Here is a 21,393-nt window from a genome sequence, read left to right as displayed (position 1 = left end):
AATGTATCTGTTGTGATTTAAGATATTCTAAATACGGATAATTTCTGACCTAGGAAAACATGTAGTTAAGTAAATGAGAAGACAAGTTTAGGAAATTTTTTTCTGTGATCCTTCAATTGGCATTTATTAATTGAAAATTTTATTTAAATGCTTATTAAAAGTATGTGATTTATAATATTTAGAAAATAGCCACAAGAAAAAATAGAAAATGACTGTAGGTATTATATCTTGTTCATTTGCCTAGTATATATATATATATACATGTATGTATTAATGTATCATAATTTTTCATTTTCACTTAGTCTAATTTCCCCAGTTCTATTCAGCTTTAAACTATAACAACTTTAATTTCATATTTTGTAAAGGGCTAAAAGTATGATTTAAACTACAGATTGATACTATATTTTAATTCTAAATGAAAGCTAATGTAAATAATAAGCATGGATCTGATTTGAATAAAGATTTTGAAATAGTAATAATGTATTTCCTTTTTAACATAATTTAGAGTGGTCAGTACCAATGAGTGAAGATAGTTTTGTTTTTGGAAGATAATATGACTTGTATAACTTTGGAATTCATACTTTACGAAAATGAGGATAAGCCCAAATTTTCTGAGTTATATTACTAAGAGTTTTACTAGTATTAAGTATAGTTTTTCTAGTAACAATATATTTTTGGAGAACATAATTCTAAGAATTTACTTCTTGTAACTAACTGGTGTAGTTACTATAGGGCTGATCTGTGTCTTTTTAAAGTCTTAAACAGTATTAGGATATTCGTCTAAAAATCTTAAAAAACATTTTTGTACTCAAATGGTAACAGATAAAATAAGTTATCCTCCATTCATAAGTTACCCTGAGTTCATATTACTACTACTACTGAACCCTGCAACTTTGATCCTCCAAAGTACTTTTAAGCCATTGCCTTTCCAACATATCATTTAACTTTTAGCAAATCAAGATCCTTTAACAAGATAGAATAGAAATCAAATGTATCTTAATACTTACATACTTTTTCTCAAAACAAACAAAACTTCACAATGCTTCAGTAATCCAAAATTGTGATACAGAGAATTTACTCTTAGTGCTGTCCAGAATTTCTTCCCCATACCGACCTACTCCCAGATAAGTTAAACTTCATTTTCAGTCCTCCAATAATACTAAGAAAGGACTGATGGGAGGTTTTTCTGTTTGCTCAACTTTAAACTCTTCTTTTTCAGGTAGTGATGGGCAGAGCATGGCTGAGGTGTTCCTTTCATTTTTATACAATGCCATGCTCATTTGTTTCTTTTGAAATTACAATCTTAAGTTTTACAAGTACATATTGTCTTTAAAAATCTGAGGTCATAGGTGATAATAGGAGACACAGTGTTTACTTTGGTATTGTTTAAGAATTCACTTACATAGGATCATAATCACTTATCCACAGTTCTGAAATCTAGAAAGCTCTGAAAACCAAAAAAGAACTTTCTAAGTTTGTTGTCAAATCTGCTTTGTTGGTAAAGCCTGACCTTTACTGACATGGGGCTATTATAGTGTGAGTATTCATATATTTTGTTGCATTTTGTGTGAGATTATGGGGTGCTGACCCAGAGTACATTGAGGGTGGTAGGTTAAAATGGTATGCATATCTTACGCTATTAAAAAAAAATCGGGAACACATATGGTCCCAAGGATTTTGGAAAAGGTATTATATATCTGCACTTTATCTTCAGATCAGCCTTTTAAAGTTGATACCATTATCATCTCCATGTTTAAAATGAAGAAGTTTTAAGTAATTGCTCAAGGTCATATGGCAAATAAGTGGCAAAGTTGAGATTCTAATTTGTGCAGTTTGGCTCCAGAGTCCATTTCTGAACCAATAAGTATACAATGCTGTTCCTCTTGCTGTTTTTCTGTAAAACCTTTAGCATGTAGATCAACTGTAGCATAAGATCAAATTTAGTCAAAATTTGCTTTGCTTAAACTTTAATACCTTTGTGAATAATGGTTTAAGCAGTTGGATATATCAGAGAACCAATAAGCTATATTCTGCTGATAGTTCAGCATTTTAACACTGTGAGCTATCCAAAATGCCCAGTATATGAGTGGCAAATTTGTAATGCAGTGATACAATTATGATTATACAATGTGAAGTTTACATAAAAGACAGCAGATAATGAATCCCCATATACTTATTTAGGTTTGCTCTTTAACAGTGTTTCTGGTCCATTTTGTTACATTTATACTTCATTTGTGTCTCCTCTCAACTGACTATTTTGAAGCAAATTTCAGACATACGACTTGATTATCTAAGTCTGAAATGTTTCTGTTAAAAGTAACTTTACCTCATCAACTATTTGGTTACTTGCATCATAATTTAGGTAGGAAAGACAGGATAAATATGCTTGATTCTTTTCCCTTTTTTTTTTTTTAACCAGTTTTCACAATTAGAGTTGGTTCCTTTCTGTCATCAAAAATGAACGAGGTTTTTAACTTGCGTATTTGGTCAGTTAGATCTTTTAGAATATAATATTTAATTACATTTGTGCTAGAATCTATTGATGTTACCCTGTTGATGCTTTATTCTTTGAGCCTTCTCAAATTGGTTCCTGAGTCCTTTTGATATGACTCTTATAGTCTTTGGTTGCTTCCTTGCTTCCTCAGGTAAGATCTTTTAGATTCTTCTTGTACATTTCCTGTCCCATATCTATGATCATTTTTCTGTGAGTATCCCAAATTATCCATTTTTCTATGGAACTCATTTCCTTAAAAGTGAAAATGGTTTGCAGAGATCACAGTCTGGGCTCGAGGAATGCTTCTTGCTATACGGTTGGTTGTTTCTAGGTCTCTTCAGTGGATGATGGAGGAGGTTTTTGTTTTTTTTTTTTAAAGGATGAAATATATTGTTACTTCATACTGTTACCTCTATTTCAAATTTGTAACTATAGGATTTTTATATAACTTCACCGGTCTTACACCCATATTGCATGTCAAAAATTTCAGCTTCAAAGATACCATCTTAATTACTCCTGTTTGGTTTATTCGAACCAACATTGCCACCAATAATTTGGCTTCTGAAAACAGTTCATGATTTCTTGTAATTCTTTTAGTAGTGAAGGTACGTCCCACCAGGATGCACAAATTCTGTTTCAAAATCACGTGGGATAGTTCTTCTGTTGTGTTATATATGTCACAACTGGATAGCACTTAGATTCCTTTAGTTTCATTTTACTTTCAATTTTCAAGGATTACTCTTTTTTTAGTTTAATTTTGTTTTATAATGTAAAATATTTACATGATTCTAAAGTCACATCTGTATAATGTATATTCAGAGAAGTTATCTTCTTTGTCCCCTATACCTGTATTCCCTCCTTATCCCTATAGGTAATCATTTTAATGTTGTTATTCTACTTGTAAATAACAATTTATATACAAAATACATACATATGTTCCCTTTCCTCGATAAAGGATAGCATATTACACATTTTTCAACTGTGTTTTTTCCACTCTATAATATATCCTGCAGTATACAGAGATATTTCTCGATCCTTTTTTTTTTCGCACCTGCATAGCTCTACATTGTGTGACTATATCATAGTTATTTCATCAGTCTCCCGTTAATAGACGTTTGAGTTTATTTTAACGGCAATCTGAAGAAAGCTTAAAACTAAATTTTAACATTGGTATCTTGGGAGGGAGATTCTATGTTAAGAATGGCTGTTACAGTACTCTAGGAGTCAATCTTATGTTCTTAAAGCCCGATCACATCTTGTCTCCTCTGAGTCTGAATGACCACAACTTAGTATTTAGCCATTTAAAAATAGTACCATGTGCACCTCACAACAATTGGATTGGTTTGTATGCCCTTGCAATGAGATCAGACTATTTTTAGAAGCCATTCTCATATATTGTTCTCTTGTTTTTTTTTTAATATATGTGTATATCTTCCTTGCATATCAAGCAGTGGCAAACCAGCTTTTGCAAATTATTAAATGACTACAATTCATTGTGAATCAACTAACAGGAAAGCTACATTTCCTGTACATGACAAAAATAGGTTGGTGGCAAGTAAGCTGAGAAAGCACTTTTAAAAATTCCTGTCCTTATTGGCAAAGGGTGGGCAAAGTATGAAATAATAGAGCACTAGTTCCTTTAGAGGCAGTCTTTTACATAAACGAGTTAATACTAGAAAATGCTTTAGAATAATGCCTGGCACATGTCAAATACCATGTGTTTTTGCATTGTTATTATTTGAAAAAAAAAAAGTCCAGATAACATTCCTAATTTAGCAGGTTACTAATGGAACTTGTAACAATTCTCATAACAGTATCTTAAAGTATTTTAAAAGCATGTAGCCTTTGGAAACAAACTGTTGTGTCTTCTAATGATCATAGTACTTAATACTGGTGATTTATGTGTCTGAACATAAGTTTATTTTGATGATACCAACTTGCATTTCATCAGTTCAAGTTGAATCAGTATTTAATGCTCCCTCTCCAATGCTCTGTACCATACAGCATACAGTATGAACCGAGAATGCCAAGAGTAGAAGTGGGAGATAGGCGTTCAAATAATTCTGATAAGATAGTAAAAATAAGCAATTATAATTCAAATAATTATAGATAATAAAAGATAAAAATCAAACTCCACAAAGTAGCGTTTGAGCTTCGTTCGTTTTCGGACAGTTACGGAGAGAGGGAAGAATGCTGCAATATAATGTGCAAGGACTCCAAAGAACCCGCACCACTAGTAAGTGCAGCCAAGGACGTTCGGGTCCCACGTAATGAAAGTTAGGGCGGCAACTTCTGCCCTAATTAAGAAAACCGTAAAAATCTGCCTCAGTCAGAATGAAGAAGGTGAGTTGGGCTTTCCACCCAGCCTGTCCCAGTGTCCTTTAAGGGCCTTATCGCTTTCTCCCAAGGCGGACAGTCCAGCCTCTGAAGTCCCGCTCCTCCCTCTGGCTCTGCCGGGGTCGCTGGCTCAGAGGCTCCGGTGCCAGCGGAAGAGCGCAGGGAACAGCAGAGGGTGCCCCTCCCGCCGCGTCCCCGCGGGCCCCGCGCGCCGCCCGGCCGGCCTCGCCCCGGCTGCTGACCCGGCCGCCCCTGTGCGGGCGGGGGCCCGCCTCCCCGCGCTGGCTGGCCTAGGTGTCCCGGCGGCTCCCGGGCGCCCCCTGGCCCGGCTCCGACGCCGGAGGTTTCCGGTGAGCGGCAGTCGCCGGTTATGACGACTCCCTCCTCCCGAGCAGCTGCCGCCTCCTCCGTAGCCCGGCTCCCCCGGCTCCAGGTGGGACTCGCCCCGCGCCCCGCGGAGCCTTCACCCGCGGCCCCGTCTCTGCCGCGGCCGGGCTGCGCGCCTCTCTGGGCCGGGCGCGGCGGGCGCTTCTGCCCGCTCCCAGCGTGGCTTCCCGGCGTGCTGGCGCCTCTCCACCGGTCCGCCTGCGCCTTCCCATCGCGGCGGGCCGAGGAGGCGGGCGTGCGGAAGCCGCCCCTGGCCGCGGGCGCCCGGCCCCTTCACGGTGCCTGCAGAGGCGCGCAGGACTCCCGGGCGCCGGCGGGGCGCGGGGCGGGATGCGGGGTCCCCAGCCTGCGCCACCTTGACCGGGTTTCCCAGGCCGGGGCGGAGCGGCTCTCCAGACCCCTCCCAGGAGCGCGGGCGACCCTGGCGCCGGGAGGGGGTGCGGTGCAGGGTGGCGGGCGGACCCCGGGGATCTCCGCGCCCGGAACCCCAGCGCGGCAGCGTGGCCGCGGAAAGGCGCTCGCCGCTGACCCTGCCGCCCTGGTTCCGCTGACGTTCTAGCGGACAGCTGGTGGACCTCACCTGGGCATCTCAGGCAGCCAGGCCCTTATTCACCCCCTGCCTTGTACCGACCGTGAGACTTATAGCACTAGTTGGGGCGAGTCGTTTAGAAGGGTCTCAGATGCGTTTAACTTTTCATCTGTCCACCACCTTCTTTAAACTTTCCCAAGCTCTGTCACTGAGCGTCGCCCCATCTCTCCCACTGTGGCCCTATCAGCCGAGGTTTCACCTCTCATCATCTTTCAGGCTTTTTCCTTTTTCCTTCCCCTTCTTAGGCCTGTGGCAATCCAGTCAAGGGAAGCGGAGGGAGCCAGCTGTTTTGTGCTGAAGGAAAAAGTAGCTCAGCCGTGAAAGCTTCCATCCGCTGGAGAAGTGCGCCCGCCCATCCCTGGGGGCTGTCTTTCCAAGAGGACTCTACACCCGAAAGGCTCTCTGCCAGGCCCTGGGGTTGTGGTTTCATGCACCAGCAGTCACCGCCTTCTAGTTTATACAAGTGGATACGTGCCCTCTGCAAAAGCCAGGTTTCTGATCTGAGTCTTTAGATTTTCCCTTTGACCTAAGCGTTATTCCGTCTCCATGGATCAGTGGGTTTAGTTATGGTTAGACCTCAGCCGAGGGCAGTGGACTTGGATAACCAAAGATCAGAACTTGGTCATAGCAATGACCTTACTAATGGGAGGGATGCGCCAAAGGACCGGCCATTCTGCTGGGTGGACCTGAAGGCTTGGGTTGTAGTAAGGCCTGCGGAGCTGTGTGATTCAATGAGTCCGATTACTAGGGTGAGAACCAGGCAGATTGCTCCCAGGAATGTTTTATCTGCTGAGTGTCCTGTTGGCCTGTACCAGCTGGTGCCTGTATAAAGTGGACCATCTCCTTCCTGTTCCCTGTTAAACTCTGGTCTATTAAGTTACTGTGTTGAGTGTGGTACCTGCAGCCTTAAGCCAAAGAAAGGGTAAGTGAGCCAGGCCTTCTGCTTAGGGCTTATCTCACTAAATGCCAAGCTCCCTGCTTACAGGTTATCTCATTAAATTTATCTTCTCTCTTAATATGTCCTTTAATTCAAAATATCACCTGGATGTGAAAGTCTACCTTGGCGTCCTTTTAAGGTAATATGTTTCATTTCTGACAGGTTTTGGAGGCCTGAAACATAACAACAGCTTCTGGGGAGGTTCTGAGGATTAAGGAGGTAAATATTTTCATTATAGGTGGAGTCACTGTTTCTATTAGTATGTATTTTTAAATTTTGTGAAATTGCTATCAACTCACCATTGGGTCAAAGTCCCAAATAAAAATATTAATTGAGATCACCTTTACAACAGGTAACAATATTCTCTTCAGAGCCACCTGAAAGAACCACTTTATTTACTCCAGAGGGGAAAGGGGTTTCTTCCTGGTCTCCCCACTGTTCAGTTATGATTCCCTTGGCCTCGGAACTTGAAGCCTGATTGAATATAGTAAAGGGTCCCATCTTCATTGCCCAGAGTCAATGAACGTTGATACTGAATGTTAGGTTTTCCAGTGTGTCCCAGTGACAGCAGACCCTAATGGGGAGCAGCTAATGTGAACTAGGGCTCTCTCATCTGCTCAAAAAAGCACTTTAAAAAAAATAGAGCAAAGAAACCACTAAAGTGAACCCCAAATGGCATAATTAGTATCTATGAAATATAAGCAAAATCTGGTCTAAGAGATTTAATCCTCCTGGGGTGAGTTAGAAATAGATAGAAATGCAGTAAGGCTTGTGACCATTACCTCCGTTCATGATACTAAGGCAGGGCTGGGAGTGTTTAAGGGCACAGCCTTGGAGGCAGACTCCCTGGATTTCACTCCTGGTGTTTTCTTAGCCTTAGTTGTTACTGTCATAGACTGTTATTATACCCACTAGAAGGTAAGCTTCACAAGGGCTCAGAGTTTGGGTTCTGACTGCATGTTCCTTGCTGCGTCTTGTACTTAGCAGAGTACCTGGCCCATGGTATAGTCTCACAAGCTGTCGTGATTGTTAGTTTTGATTCAACAGGTACACACTTGCTTGAAACCATTGCACTTCCTTTCTTCCCTCTCCCTGGCATGTCTTCCTTGCTCCTCATCATGCAGACCTTAGGTCTAACGTTACGTAGCACCCCGCACCCCCTCCCACATGGCTTTAAAGTTTTATTTAATGAACATTGAACATAGCATTTAATGTGCCAGGTACATCTGGACACCTTACCAATATTTAACTCACAACAGCCCTATGAGGAAAGTTTCTTCTGACTTCCATTTTACAGATGGAAAGGCTGAGGCACAGAAAGGTAAAATAACTTGCTCTAGGTCATAGAGTTTAGGAAGCTGCAGCGAGGTTCAGTCTTCGGTGGTCTCATTTCAAAGTCCATATGCTTAACCGGCACACTGTGTTGTCTGTCTATTACTTTACTTATTCAGGTATCCTATCAATGTCTGCCCCCCCCATCTTTGTCAATAAAGTTTTCCTAGGATGCAGCCACTGCATTCCTCTAGCATAGCTATGGCTGCTTTCCTGACAAAGGCTCTGTTGAGTTGTTGCCACAGAGATTGTTGGCCTACGAAGCCAAAAAAATTTTACTACTTGGCCCTTTCCAGAAAAGGTTTTGCCGGCCCCTGGTTTATTTGATTCACAGCCCTTGTCATCATCTGAAGTCGTTTATTCATCTGATTACTTGTCTATTGCGCTAGGTGGGAAGCTCCATGAGGACAGGGGTCTCTCCTGTTTTGTTTACACCTGTCTCCCCGCTCCTAACGCCATGCCTGGCATAGAAGGGGTGCACAGTCAATGTCTGTTGACTACAGGACCATTATGCAGTGAAGTAGCAAAGTTCGTTGTGATTGTGCTTAGCCCTTGGCCCCTCTGACATTTAAAGGCTATGTCTTAATGAGGATGTTTTCCACTTGACCCTTAGGTTTGGCGGTTGCTATGTTAATGCTGCTGGTCTTTGGAGTGCTGCTTCATAAGGTCCCGCTGAGTGGCCAAGACAAGGCTCCTTCCCAGGCCGATGGCATTCCAGGCTCACCTCTCTTTAACTATGCCAGCCTCCGCCTGCCTGAAGAGCACATGCCCTTCTTTTTGCACAATAACAGGCACATTGCCACGGTCTGTGGGAAAGACTCGCATTGTCCTTATAAGGTAAATACTACTTCTACCCTTCTTGTATATTTTTCAAAGGATGCAGTTAAGGCCGGATGACTAGTTCTGTTTTATAACTCAAACGTGAAAGTAGACTTCTAGCTCTTGGTTTTAACTGTGGGTCCATCAATGTTTGTATTTCATCTAATACTTCCAAGTGACTCAGCTTTGCTTAGAATTATGTCCTGCTCCCAAGAGTGAGATTTAAAATTGAAATCACTAGTAAAATAAATAGACAGCCTACAGTATGTGTATACTCTGTCAGTGAAGTAAGTTAGATTTGATGCAGAGAAGAATAAGCAGTTATAAGTAACTAAAGAATTTCACACCTCTTCTTTCTTAAACTGCACTTAAGAGGGTCTCTTAGCACTTGATTTCGGTAATAACACCTCTGCGTATGTCTCCACATAATTAAGAGTGTTACTGCGGCTTTCCTCTTGTTTTAGAGTTGTTGGAAAGGTTTCAAGTTGGAGCCCATTAAGACATCTCACGAGGCCTCAGAGATCAAAGCTGGGGGTTGGGAGACTTTTCCTTTCCCATAGTGCTGGCACAGGAAGCATGCGGAGGAACAGAGCTGGGAATCCGACTGGCTTGGCCCCTGGGGCCTTGCAGAACAGCGTTCTGAGCAACCTGGCCAGCAGCAGCTGTGTGTCCCCCAAGGGCTGCTGAGCTGTGGCATCTTCTGCGGTCTCAGCTGATCTGGATTGATGAGTAAAGTTGCTGATCCAGTCAATTTAGCTGTGATACTTTAGGTGGTAGAAATTCCCATTTTTATGACACTAGTGACTGATTATAGAATCAATTTACTCACTGGTTTCATTAAAGCACTTCAAGAAATTCCAATTCAAGTGGCCAGTGGTAGTCTAGGGAAAGCTCAGGCTTTTGTTTGGGGGACACACATGGTGAGGGGCAGTGGTGATTAAGGACAGTTGTCATTAAGAACCTGGAGACTGCTTCTCTTAGAACTTACTTATTTCTGTTACATGAGTACATAGTGTAATACGTAAAAGTGGAAGTTCTAGGAATATGTGTTTTCTTCATGGAAAAATCTAACAGTCCTCTCTAAATGTTGGAAGAAAGTAGACCACCTAAACATACACTTCTTATGTTCCAGAAACACTTAGAAAACTTAAACTACTGCTGGGGTTATGAGAAATCCTGCAAACCAGAGTTTAGGTTTGGTTACCCTGTTTGCACCTACGTCGACATGGGATGGTAAGTTTCCAGATGGAATACCTCCTCCCCCGTACTTAGTCTCCTTTCTCTGCAGTGTATGCTGATGACTCTTTTGGTATTAGATAGTAATTCCTTTAGCTACTAAATTAGCTTACCCAGACATAAGTTCAACTTGACTATCTCCCACTGGGACAGGAATATCTCTGATTTCCTCTGCCAGAGGGAGAAAACAGAAAACATTTTCCCCCAACATATGCTAAGAAGATAAATGGATGGTTTCCCCTTGATTCCAGAGAAGAGAGTTAAATATAATCAATATTTCCAATACATGCAGGGTAAATGGGTAAAGAAAATACAGTAATTAGCAGATCATCGTCTTCAGTTCCAGATGATCCTAACTTTATACATTTCCATTGCGTATTTTTATTATAGGGGAATAAACCTGTAAATCAGTTATTTTGGTAAGTTCAGGTAGTGAGGAATAGGTTTTTGAAAATTATGATAGTTTACTTCGAAAAATTAAAGTCATGACAGACTTCTAGCAACTTAATCTTTAGAAAGAAAATTCAAGGTCCAGAAAAAGTAAAAAGATAAATGTCACAGAATTTTTTGTTTGCAAATAGGACAGACACTCTTGAATCAGCCCAGGACATATTCTGGAGGCAAGCTGACTTTGGATACGCTGGAGAGCGGCTGGAGGAACTTCATGTGCTCTGCCAACCCGAGGAAACGGTGGGTGTTTAGCCCCTTCACAAATGAACATGTTTACTTAAAATACCCACGGTGGTTAGGTTGTAATGTAAAAACAAGATACTGGCACTATGAAAGGAATCCCTCACTCTCAAACATTTACTAGCCTGGTATTTTATTTAACTTCCAAAACCAAGTTGTTCTGTTTCAGTTGGAAGCCATGTCCTTATTTTCACACTTATATCAGATGGTCATATTTTGAGGCAGTTAAACTGTTTCTAGGTTTAGAATGTTTCCCCCAGCATATGCTAAAGAAGATAAGTTGATAAGTTACATCTTATAAATTCCCTCGAAAGTAGTTTCAGACAGATGATACACCCCCCACTGTGCTGCTCTGTGTCTGTTTAGCCCTTCACAGTTTGCAAAAAGCTTTTCTATATGTTAGCTGCTCTGATTCTCACAGTGTAGCAGATACGCAGAGCACATATAATGGAAAGAAGAGGAAAACGGACTCCTCAGAGAAGTTAAGCAACCTCTCCAAGACCACACAGCTACTAAGTAGAATTATACACCAGAATGAAAATGCAGATTTTTTTTCCTGTGTGCTTTCAGCCATACCACATTGCTCTCAGTGGGTAAGGCAAACACATTGACAGGAAGCAGTTTTGGAGGAGTAAGTAGGAGAGCAGGCTCCAGACTACCGGGTTCAAATCTTGATTAGTGGACAGGGAACCCAACATTTTGGTGTTTCAATTTCTCTTGCTTTACAGCCATGTCTGTTTTACAGCTTGTGGTAAAGCTGAAATGAGATTCTGGATTAAAAAATACTCCGTGTAGGGCTGGGCTCCCAGCAAAGGGCTCAGTGATCGTTTTAAAGGTCTAGAGAGTTGTAAGCATTTATGATTAAGGTCCATGCCTCTCTAACCCGGTGTTCCTAAACCTCGCCCAAGCGGCTGACATGTCAGGGGTCTCTGTCATCTCCAGGCAATCTAGGAAACAAAAAAAAAAAAGAAAGAAAGAAAAAAAAGACTTTAATTTGCTTGCACTTAAAAACTGACTTTGTGTTCTATAGCGCTTTTTGGGGGGGGGGGGTGTCACATAGTAGAACTTTAAGTGATTCTAGCCAGGCAGCTGAACCGGAAGGTGGGAGGCATGGCATTAACCTGCACTGCTGCGAGTGTCTTTAAAAGACGTTGCTTTATAGTTTGACTGGAGTCTAATGAAAGGGCAGGGAAAAGCCATAACACCACCTTGCACATCTCTTCCAAAGTGGTTTGTAGAATGCTTTCCTGGCCAAGATCTGCTTTGGTATGTTTCGTGCTATCAGACTGTGATCCCCTTACCAACTGCAGATTCCCAGACACCACGTGGCTCAAGATTAATGGCCATGAAGGGTCACCGGGTGTTATGGGAAAAACAACAAAATGGCACTTAAATTTATAAATACAGTCCAGAGCAGGTAAAGGTTTCTGAGGCTATCCCTCTCTTACCATAACCCAGATTGGTGGAAGTAGAGACAAGCTCCGCTGGTTGACTCAACTCTTTTACATCAGTGATTTAGAAACACTTTACGTCAGTCCTTGACGTCCTTTACGCCAGTCCTGGACATCCTTTACGCCAGTCCCGATCGTCTTTTACGTCAGTCCCGGCCCGTTATGTCAGTCCCAGACGTCCTTTACGTTAGCGGCTGACGTCATTTACGTCAATCGCAGTCTTACGTTACGTCAGTTTGGGTCGTCCGTTACGTCAGTCCCAGGCGTCCTTTACGACGGTACTAGATGTCCTTTATGTCAGTTCTTGACGTCCTTTACAGCAGCCGCTGACGTTCGTACGTTAGTCCTAGACATCCTTTACGTCAGTGATTTAGGAAGTGTACGGAGAGTGTTTCTCAACCCTCTCGTGTTACTGTTGAGAGAGACTCCCACAAGTGTTAAGATTTGGAGAAAGTACTTACTCAAATTGGAAAATTGTCCTGTCTTGCATATTAATGTCTTTTATGTGCGCATTCTTCCTCGTTTGCTTTGTCTCCTCTTTGGAAGGTGCTTTTTCTCATGGCTGTGGGGCTAGCGAGAGTTCTGAATGCTGTTTGTTTGTTTTCCAAGACGATGAAATGAACCACAAATGCCCCTCTTGGCTCTTTAAAGTAACTTGAAAGTGTGTAAATTGGCAAAAGTATGCTTGGCCAAGGTCTGCTGGAGAGAAGAATCCTTCAGCAGAAGCAGTCACTGGGAAGCCTTCATCACATTGTGTGGTTGGAACCCGAAGAGAGCATGCTGTCAACATGATGTCTTGCAAGTCCGGATGTGTCCTCAAAGTGTTAATACACAAAGTTATTTTTTCTTTCTTCTCAACCTTATTTCAGAGTGACTCAAGTCTTGTGTGTTCCCGTTACCTTCAGTACTGCAGAGCAACCAATCTCTACCTTGATTTAAGAAACATCAAGAGAAACCACGACAGGTACTTCAGTGATTGATGTTAAAATCTAGTGGAAACGGAAATATTTTCAGGTCCAGAGATATGCCTTGATTTGCCTCCTAATATTGTGGTGATGAGGTTGGGTAATGGGTGGGATCCACATTGGCCACATTGGCTGTTAACCAGTTGATCATTATGAAACTAGGTTATGGGTACATCAGATTCCTTGTACCATTCTGCTACTTCTGTATATTTTTGAAGTAGTCTATTATAAACAGTTACCTTCTAATGAAAAACTGATTTAGGAAATTGGTAAACTCCTTCAGTGACAACTTATGTGCTTGAGTCATGAAAAAAAATTTCTGAACTTAATTTTTTGTTTTCCACCAGATTTAAGGAAGATTTTTTCCAGAGTGGGGAAATCGGAGGACACTGTAAACTTGACATTCATATGTTGATGTCTGAAGGTCAGCGCAAAAGCCCTCTGCAGTCTTGGTAAGATTTTTTTTTTTAACTGTATTTCTGAAATATTTGCCTTTATTTTAGGTTCTTGCAGATTTTGGTAGGGACTCTCAAATGGAAAATATTTCATTTGTAGATAATTTGGCACGAGCTTCTGGGGAATGGTGGCTCCAGAGTGAATCATCAGTTGTATCTGAGTTATGTATGTCTGTGTAAAATATTAGAAAGTATAATCTAGTGCTTACTGTTTACTAATGAAAGGAAAAAATTTCAAGATGAATTTTTATTAAGTTCTCATAATTGCTGCATGTGTTTAAAAAATACACATTTATTAAAGTACATAACAAGCATATAGAGAAATCTAATACAGTTTGGATTATGAAAAAGTGAACTCACTTGAATAATTTTTATCTGAGTCAGAAATAGACCTTCATTAGCTCTACCAGACTCCCTACCAGTCACAGCACCACCCTTCTTTCCAAAGGCAAACACTATCCTGATTTTAAGCACCTTTGATAAACTTCTTGAACTTTGTATAAAATTGGGTAACACATTTTGATTTAAAATATTTTATTATTAAACTAGTTCTATCAAGAAATTTACCATTGCTAGAAATTAGGGACTTAAGTTACTTTAAAAAGCTTTGTATTTTAAAATAATTTGAGATTTGTAGAAGTGTAGGAACAGTTTAAAAATGGTGCATGAAGTTTAAAAATAGTTCAAGAAATTTTCATCGTACCTTTACCCTAGATTCCTCTAATGGTAACATCTTACATAACCATAGCACAGTGATCAAACCCAGGAAACTGACATTGGTACAATGTTATTAACTAAACACATTTGAATTTTATTAATTCTTATTTGCATTGTTTTTTTTGGAGGGATAGTTCTATAAAATTTTTATCATATATTTAGGTATATGTAACCACTATCATAATCAGGATTCAGAACTGTTCTGTAATCCTAGGAGCTGTCATGTTCCCCTTTATAGTCACATAGAACACTCCTGTTTTTTTTTTTTTTCCTTTTTATTGAGGTATAGTTAATATACGGTATTTTATAAGTTTCAGGTGTATAACATAGTGATTCACAAATTTTACACATTCACATTCATAGTTATTATAAAATACTGGCTATATTCCCTGTGTTGTACAATATGTCCTTGTAGCTTATTTATTTTATATCTAATAGTTTGTACTTCTTAAACCCCCACCTATATTTTGCCCCTTCCCCTTCCCTCTCCCCACTGGAAACCGCTAGTTTGTTCTCTATATCTGTGGGTCTGTTTCTTTTTTGTTATATTCACTAGTTTGTTTTATTTTTTAGATTCACATATAATACAGTATTATATCATACAGTATTTGTCTTTCTCTTTCTGACTTATTTCATTTAGCATAATGCTCTCCAAGTCCATCCACGTTGTTACAGATGGCAAAATTTCATTCTTTTCATGGCTAAGTAGTATTCCATTGTGTATATTTAGATAGCATATGATATATACATACACGTATATATCTGTACATCGCATCTTCTTTATCCATTCTTCTGTTGATGGATACTTCAGTTACTTCCATATGTTGGCAATCATAAATAATGCTGCTGTGAATATTGGGGTGCATGTATCTTTTTGAATTAGTGTTTTCATTGTTTTTCGGATATATACCCGAAAGTGAAGTGGCTGGGTCATGTGCTAGTTCTAGTTTTTTGAGAAACCTCTGTACTGTTTTCCATGGTGGCTGCACCATTTACATGCCCACCAACGGTGTATGAGGGTTCCCTTTTCTCTGCATCCTTGACAGCATTTGTTGCTTGTGTTCTTTTCTGACAGGTGTGAAGTGGTATCTCATTGTGGTTTTGATTTGCATTTTTCTGTTGATTAGCATTGTTGAGCATCTTTTCATGTGCCTGTTGATCATCTGCTTGTCTTCTCTGGAAAAATGTCTTTTCAGGTCTTTCGCCCATTTTTTTAATCAGGTTGTTTGTTTTTTTGATGTTGAGTTGTATGAACTGTGTATATATTTTGGATATTAACCTCTTATCATTCATATCATTTGAAAATATATTTTCCCAATCTGTGGATTGCCTTTTTGTTTTGTTGATAGTTTTCTTTGCTGTGCAACAGCTTTGAAGTTTAATTAGGTCCTATTTGTTTATTTTTGCTTTTATTTCCTTTGCTTTAGGAGACAGTTCCAAAAAAATGTTCTTACATTTATGTCTGAGTGTTCATTTCTGAGGTCAGACACTCATACTAACCGGGCCATTCAGAATGACAGTCTACGTTACATTTGTGCGCCATCTTACAGTCTGTAATGCAAGATCTTTCTTGACTTAAACTTTAGCAGTAGGAGTTGCTGTATTCTAGTGGACATTTTGATTCCTAGTACACTTCGATATCTGAGATCAAAAGTCAAATATTTGGTATTTGCTTCCTAATACTTTTTGACATCATGATAATTCCCTATGGTATGTTTGTATTAATTGTTTGTTGCTGTATAATAAATTACTCATGTAGCAGCTCGAAACAATAAGCATTTTTTAGCTCCTGAAGTTCCTGACAGCCAGGATTTAGGGGCAGCTTAGCTGAGTTGTTCTGGCTCAGGGTCTCTCAGGAAATTGCAGTGAAGCTGTTGACAAGGCCTGTAGCCATCACTGGGCCCAGCTGGGTCTGGAGAATCCGCTTCCTAAGCTCATTCGTGTTTTTGTCATCTTCAGGTTTTCTGCTCTGGCTGTTGGCCAGTCGTATCATTTCTTTACCATATGGGCCTCTGCTTAGTGCTGCTGACAGCTTGGCAGCCGGCTTCCCCAAAATGCGTGTCTAAGAGAGAGCGAGAGAAGGAGAGAGAGAGAGAGAGATGGAGAAAGAGAGAGAGAGAGGAAGAGAGAGAGAGAGGGAGGGAGAGAGAGAGAGTGCACACATGTCCCGAGATGGAGGCTGCGGTCTCTGTATCCCCTAATCTAGGAAGTGACACCCTCACTTCTGCCGTGTTCTGCTCATTGGCAGTGAATCACTAAGTCCAGCCCCCACTCCAGGGGAGGGAATTCATCTCCACCTCTTGAAGGGAGAAGTATTGAAGAGTTGGTGGACATATTTTTGAAAGCACTACAATAAATACTTCAGCATTATGCACATTTTAAAAGGATCTTTTGATATTTATCTTACCTTCAGATCTGTTCTCAGAGATGAACAGGTACAGGTGATCTTCACGTTGCCTTGTGCTTGTCTTCTTTTGTATGGAAGAAAATTGCACCAGGTGGCTTCCTAAGTTGTTTTCTTTTTTTCAGGTTTTTTTTTTGGGGGGGGCGGGGATTAGGTTTCTTTCTTTATTTTCAGAGGAGGTACTGGGGATTGAACCCAGGACCTCCTGCATGCTAAGCATGCGCTCTACCACGTGAGCCTTACTCTCCACCCGAAGTTGTTTTCTGAGAAAAAGACTTCCCTTTCCTCTGGGAAGGATAGTCATCTGCTGTCTTTCCAAGACACTCAGTAATTCTTGGTTGCCATCTTTCTCAGAATTTAAGAAGATTCTCTGGGTCAGTGTTACTTCTGAGCTTCTTCAGACTCTAAGAAACCTTTCTGAGTCTTCCCACTTTACTGGTAGATTTTGTTTTAGTCAACTCTCTATGTAAATTTCTTCTTTGTCAGGCAAGTTCCCGGTTGGTCTTGCACATGAGGCAAAAAATGTAAGCCCATTTTTGTCTCTTGACTCAATATTAAAATCGAAATCAAGTTATAGAAGCGTTAGTAAGAAAAGTTCCACATGTCTTTATAAGAGACGTTTTCTGGAAGTAAGATCCCCTTAAGGAACAGATCCTAAGTTACAGTGTTGCAGTGGGAAGTTCAGGAGGATCGCTTTGAAAGCAGCTCCGAATTCTTCATTCCAGGTTTGCTGAGCTACAGAGCTACACTCAGCTCAACTTCAGACCTGTAGAAGATGCTAAGTGTGACATTGTTATTGAAAAGCCAACCTACTTCATGAAATTAGATGCAGGTGAGAAGTTAATTTGTGTGTTTTTTATTTATTGGTCAGTGTGACTTTGTTCATGTTTTTGATAAATGTCCTACAACTCTGGAAGCACAGTGTGACATTAAACAGTAGATTTGCCTTTTGCTTGCTGCTCTGAAGAAGTGAACTAATTTGCCCACTATTTTATATTTTCGGCATTTTGGAAGAAATCATCACATTTATATCAGATGTCTCAATCAAAATCGAAAGATGAGAGAAGAAAGCATCGGTGCACCTTTTGTAACTAAATTTGCCCTGTCTGGTTTCTCTAATTGCTTGATTTAGCTTGTGCTTCAGTAGAACTTTTTAAAAATTAAATCCACGTATATGTGTAAGTGGGGAAGGAGGGGCCATGACCTCTTCTGGCAAACTTTCTGATACCATCTCCATGACTAAAGTTAACTTAAAATTCTTTGGGAAGTAAACCTTGCCATATATTCTTGAAAAAAAAGTTAAAATTACTTTCCTGTTTATGGTTATAACGTCTCACTCTGCACATGCAAACACAGCTTTCACTCTGTGAGCTCGTGGCCCTGGAGGGGAGAAACAAACCGATGACATTCTCTCTCACTATCAGAGGTGACAATTTCTGTGCCACACCATACCGAAGTTCATGAGAGGCCAGGCTCGTGGTGAAATATGGAGAACCCTCTGTCACGAATATTTCAGAATTCCTCCAATTTATTGATTGTATTTTTAATGTGCTCTGCCTTCTGAAGTCATAATTCTTACATTACAAAGTATGAGGTTCAGAAATCAGGCAAATTGAGGTTTGGGAATGAGAGCAGGTAAAATGCTGTGTTTAAGGTCCTGACTCATTTTTAAAGCATGCAAATTTAAAAGGGGCAAAGAAAACACTGATCTGCCTGAAAGAGGGCTGAACATGTGTGAACGGTTACATTTATGGAGTTACCTATGCAGTAAAGTATGTGGATGTGTGTCCTTCCTTCTCTGTATTTATAACTCTCCCTTTTTCTTCCCACTTCTGCTGTCATCTGTGTTCCTTTTCATATGAGCTCTTAGCTTGAGAGAAAGAGCATTCCACAGAACAGGATTCATTTGGGGCACATTTTTTGAGGCTGGAGCCTGTGTTTTCTCCCTCATTTATAAACCGTCTCAGCACCAAGGGCTATTTTGTGCATTCAGCATCCTTTAATAAATGTTACGGACTTGCTGGATGATTCATGAGAGAGCTGATGTGTGCTGTGTGCTGTGTGCTGACCTGGGAAAAGGGCATGTGCTATCGTAGGACTTTGTTTTCTTGTTTATTTGAAAATAGTTTCTTTGTCAAGATTTTTCTGGGGAAAAAAAAAAAAGTCACTTGAAAGATTTGTCTAAGATTGCAGTCTAAAATGAATGGCATATTTTTTTTCCTTTTTCTGGTCTTTATTGAGATGTAATTCATATCTACCCCTGTGTAAGTTGAAGGTGTACAGCGTAATGACCTGACCGCCATAAATGGAGTACTTTTTAACTTTTATTTTCTGGCATGCAGTGTTACTCTTTGCTATGGGAATGAAGTCAGTATTTTATGATTTCTTCTTTTGAGAGTCACTGTTTTTCTTTGATCAGCATTTTCCCTTCTTTTTTAAATAAATATTTGCATGTTTGTTTTTTTATTTTATTTTATTTTATTTTATTTTATTTTATTTTATTATTTTTTTTTCCCTTAATGGAGCCACGGAGGGCTGAACACAGGACCTCGTGCACTCCAAACTCACGCTCTACAACTAAGCTATATCCTCCACCACAACATTTTCCCTTCTTTAAAGTGCATATTTTAAATGTCAGTTCTTGAGATTTTATCTCATTTAGAGTTGCACATTTCCAGGTTGAATACTGGGTCCAGTATTCAACCTGGAAGAGAGAGAGGGAGGGAAGGAGAGAGAAAGAGAGAGGGACTGAGAAAATGTTCAGGTTCTCTTGAGTGCCAGGCTTAGGATCTTACAGAAAGCGGCACAGCACTCCCCTTTCCTCCGCCTGCAGGGTCCAGCCAGCCTTCATTAGGCTTCCACTTTGTGCCAGGCACTGGGCGGGGTACTTTTAAATACATTACCGATACCTAAGTATGTTGATTTCCTATTTAGCGCAGAAGCTAAAGCTTCAAGATTTACAGACTTACTTGAGAGCATTGCTCATGATTCAACTTCTGACTCCAAAGTTCATTCCCTTTTATTTAGAACATGAGACATTCAGCCTTTTTAAATGATAGTTGGTTAATATTTTCCCAAGAAACAATATTAAGTAGTGATTAAATAGGGGGAAAAAAAGAGACAAGAATGAAAAATACCAAGATGTGAACAGTTGCCTCATTGCCAATACTTCTGTGATGAACAGGTGCCACTTAATTGATTTAAAAAATAAATGATCATAAAAATAGTAATTAGTCTTCATGGTTCTATAGTTCTATCCCATATTGAGTTAAATAGGCTTATGTAATTTTTTTCTGAGAACTTAATGATCATTTGTTTCTTAGTGTATGTGGGAAAATGCATTCCTGATTTCCAAATAATCAATTTTAAAGTGAATTTTTGAACATAATCAATCTATAAACTGAGGACTACTTGTATATTGACGATTTCATGTTTGGAAAAGCTCTTCTTTCCCACCCCCATTTATTTCAGCTAGAAGTGTACCATACTGTAAGTAGATGGGGTAAAATAAAAATTGCATAATCATTTATTCTTTGGGGTTAATTAACATAGATTTCTTTTTTCCAATACTAGGTGTTAACATGTATCACCACTTCTGTGACTTCATCAATCTGTATATTACTCAGCACGTTAATAACTCATTCAGCACAGATGTGTACGTCGTGATGTGGGACACCGTAAGTGAGAACGGGGTTCTCTGCTTTACGCTGTCTTTGTCTCGCTCAGTACATGTGTGACTCTGATCTCGTGTGATGGTATTTTCTAAGATGCACACATTTAAATATACACATGTACACACATGCATCCACGAGTGTGCAGGTGGGCGTGAGTGGGTCTGTGTGGATGAATTTACACGTGCATATACATGTGGGCGGGCGCATGTGTGTGTAAATACCTTTGAATTTTAGAATGAGAGCGTGTGGAAGATTTCTTTCCCTCTTTGGGCAGGTGGAGCTCAGAGTTCCTCTGAGACAGACTTAAAAGTCTATCTTTGCTTGCCTTTCCCCTGCTTCTTCTCAGAGCTGGCCCCTCCACCGGCCCTGGTAACCCAAGGGCTGCCCCCATACTCTCACCTGTGAAATGGAATCACTATAGTACCTACTTCGGTGTCATTTTGAAAATGAACCATATTGTGTACAAACAGTCACAGTGCCTGGCCCACAGCAGGTGTGCTCTGAATATTCACTGTGACAATGACAGTGGTAAGGAGAACACGTGGTGTAGAGTGTACACCAGAGAGTAACCTGGGAGGTGGAAACACCCACCACGAGGTCATCTCAGGTTCAGCCAGACATTCCAATGCACAGGATGTTCTCAGGCCCCCCTCTTGTCCTGAATCTGTTCGGAAAGATGTTGCAGGGTAACCCCCGCTTGCTGGCAGGGCGGCATTAGGCATCGCTTCCAGGGGAGTTGAGGCAGCCCACACAGCTCAGGTGCAAGGAGACGGGATCCACCTGGGGCAGGTACAGGTCCCTCAGAGGCCAATATCTTCTTGAACAAATGTGTTGGCCAAGCCCCCAGGATCCCCTCAAGAGGCACAGCCAGTTACACGAGTCATTGTTCTCTTTTCCAATCCAGAT

The 21,393-nt window shown here is 40.5% G+C and overlaps 1 protein-coding gene and 1 long non-coding RNA gene across 4 annotated transcripts in view; one reads left to right on the top strand and one right to left on the bottom strand.

Moving 5' to 3' along the window:
- Nucleotides 1-4,949: 4,949 nt before the first annotated feature.
- EOGT (EGF domain specific O-linked N-acetylglucosamine transferase) overlaps nt 4,950-21,393 on the top strand; it is a 31,698-nt gene continuing 15,254 nt past the window's right edge. Inside the window, exons 1-10 of one of the 3 annotated variants that reach the window (XM_072941671.1) lie at nt 4,951-5,264; nt 6,053-6,298; nt 6,907-6,963; nt 8,690-8,913; nt 10,028-10,128; nt 10,713-10,821; nt 13,142-13,236; nt 13,585-13,689; nt 17,539-17,645; nt 20,387-20,490. In XM_072941671.1, the coding sequence (XP_072797772.1) occupies nt 8,704-8,913; nt 10,028-10,128; nt 10,713-10,821; nt 13,142-13,236; nt 13,585-13,689; nt 17,539-17,645; nt 20,387-20,490 (831 nt within the window). In that variant the 5' untranslated portion in view covers nt 4,951-5,264; nt 6,053-6,298; nt 6,907-6,963; nt 8,690-8,703. Of the gene's footprint in view, nt 5,265-6,052; nt 6,299-6,906; nt 6,964-8,689; nt 8,914-10,027; nt 10,129-10,712; nt 10,822-13,141; nt 13,237-13,584; nt 13,690-17,538; nt 17,646-20,386; nt 20,491-21,393 lie in introns of all 3 variants that reach the window. The other 2 variants (XM_072941673.1, XM_072941672.1) reach the window with 2 other exon arrangements.
- On the bottom strand, nt 10,934-12,378 carry LOC140686795 (uncharacterized). Its single transcript, XR_012060718.1, has 2 exons — nt 12,270-12,378; nt 10,934-11,768 (listed from the first exon to the last, which is right to left on the bottom strand). It is a non-coding gene; the product is annotated as an uncharacterized lncRNA (long non-coding RNA).

Source organism: Vicugna pacos, chromosome 17 (genome assembly GCF_048564905.1).
Source record: "Vicugna pacos chromosome 17, VicPac4, whole genome shotgun sequence".
Taxonomy (NCBI): Eukaryota; Metazoa; Chordata; class Mammalia; order Artiodactyla; family Camelidae; genus Vicugna; species Vicugna pacos.
This window is presented reverse-complemented; position numbering and strand designations above follow the sequence as displayed.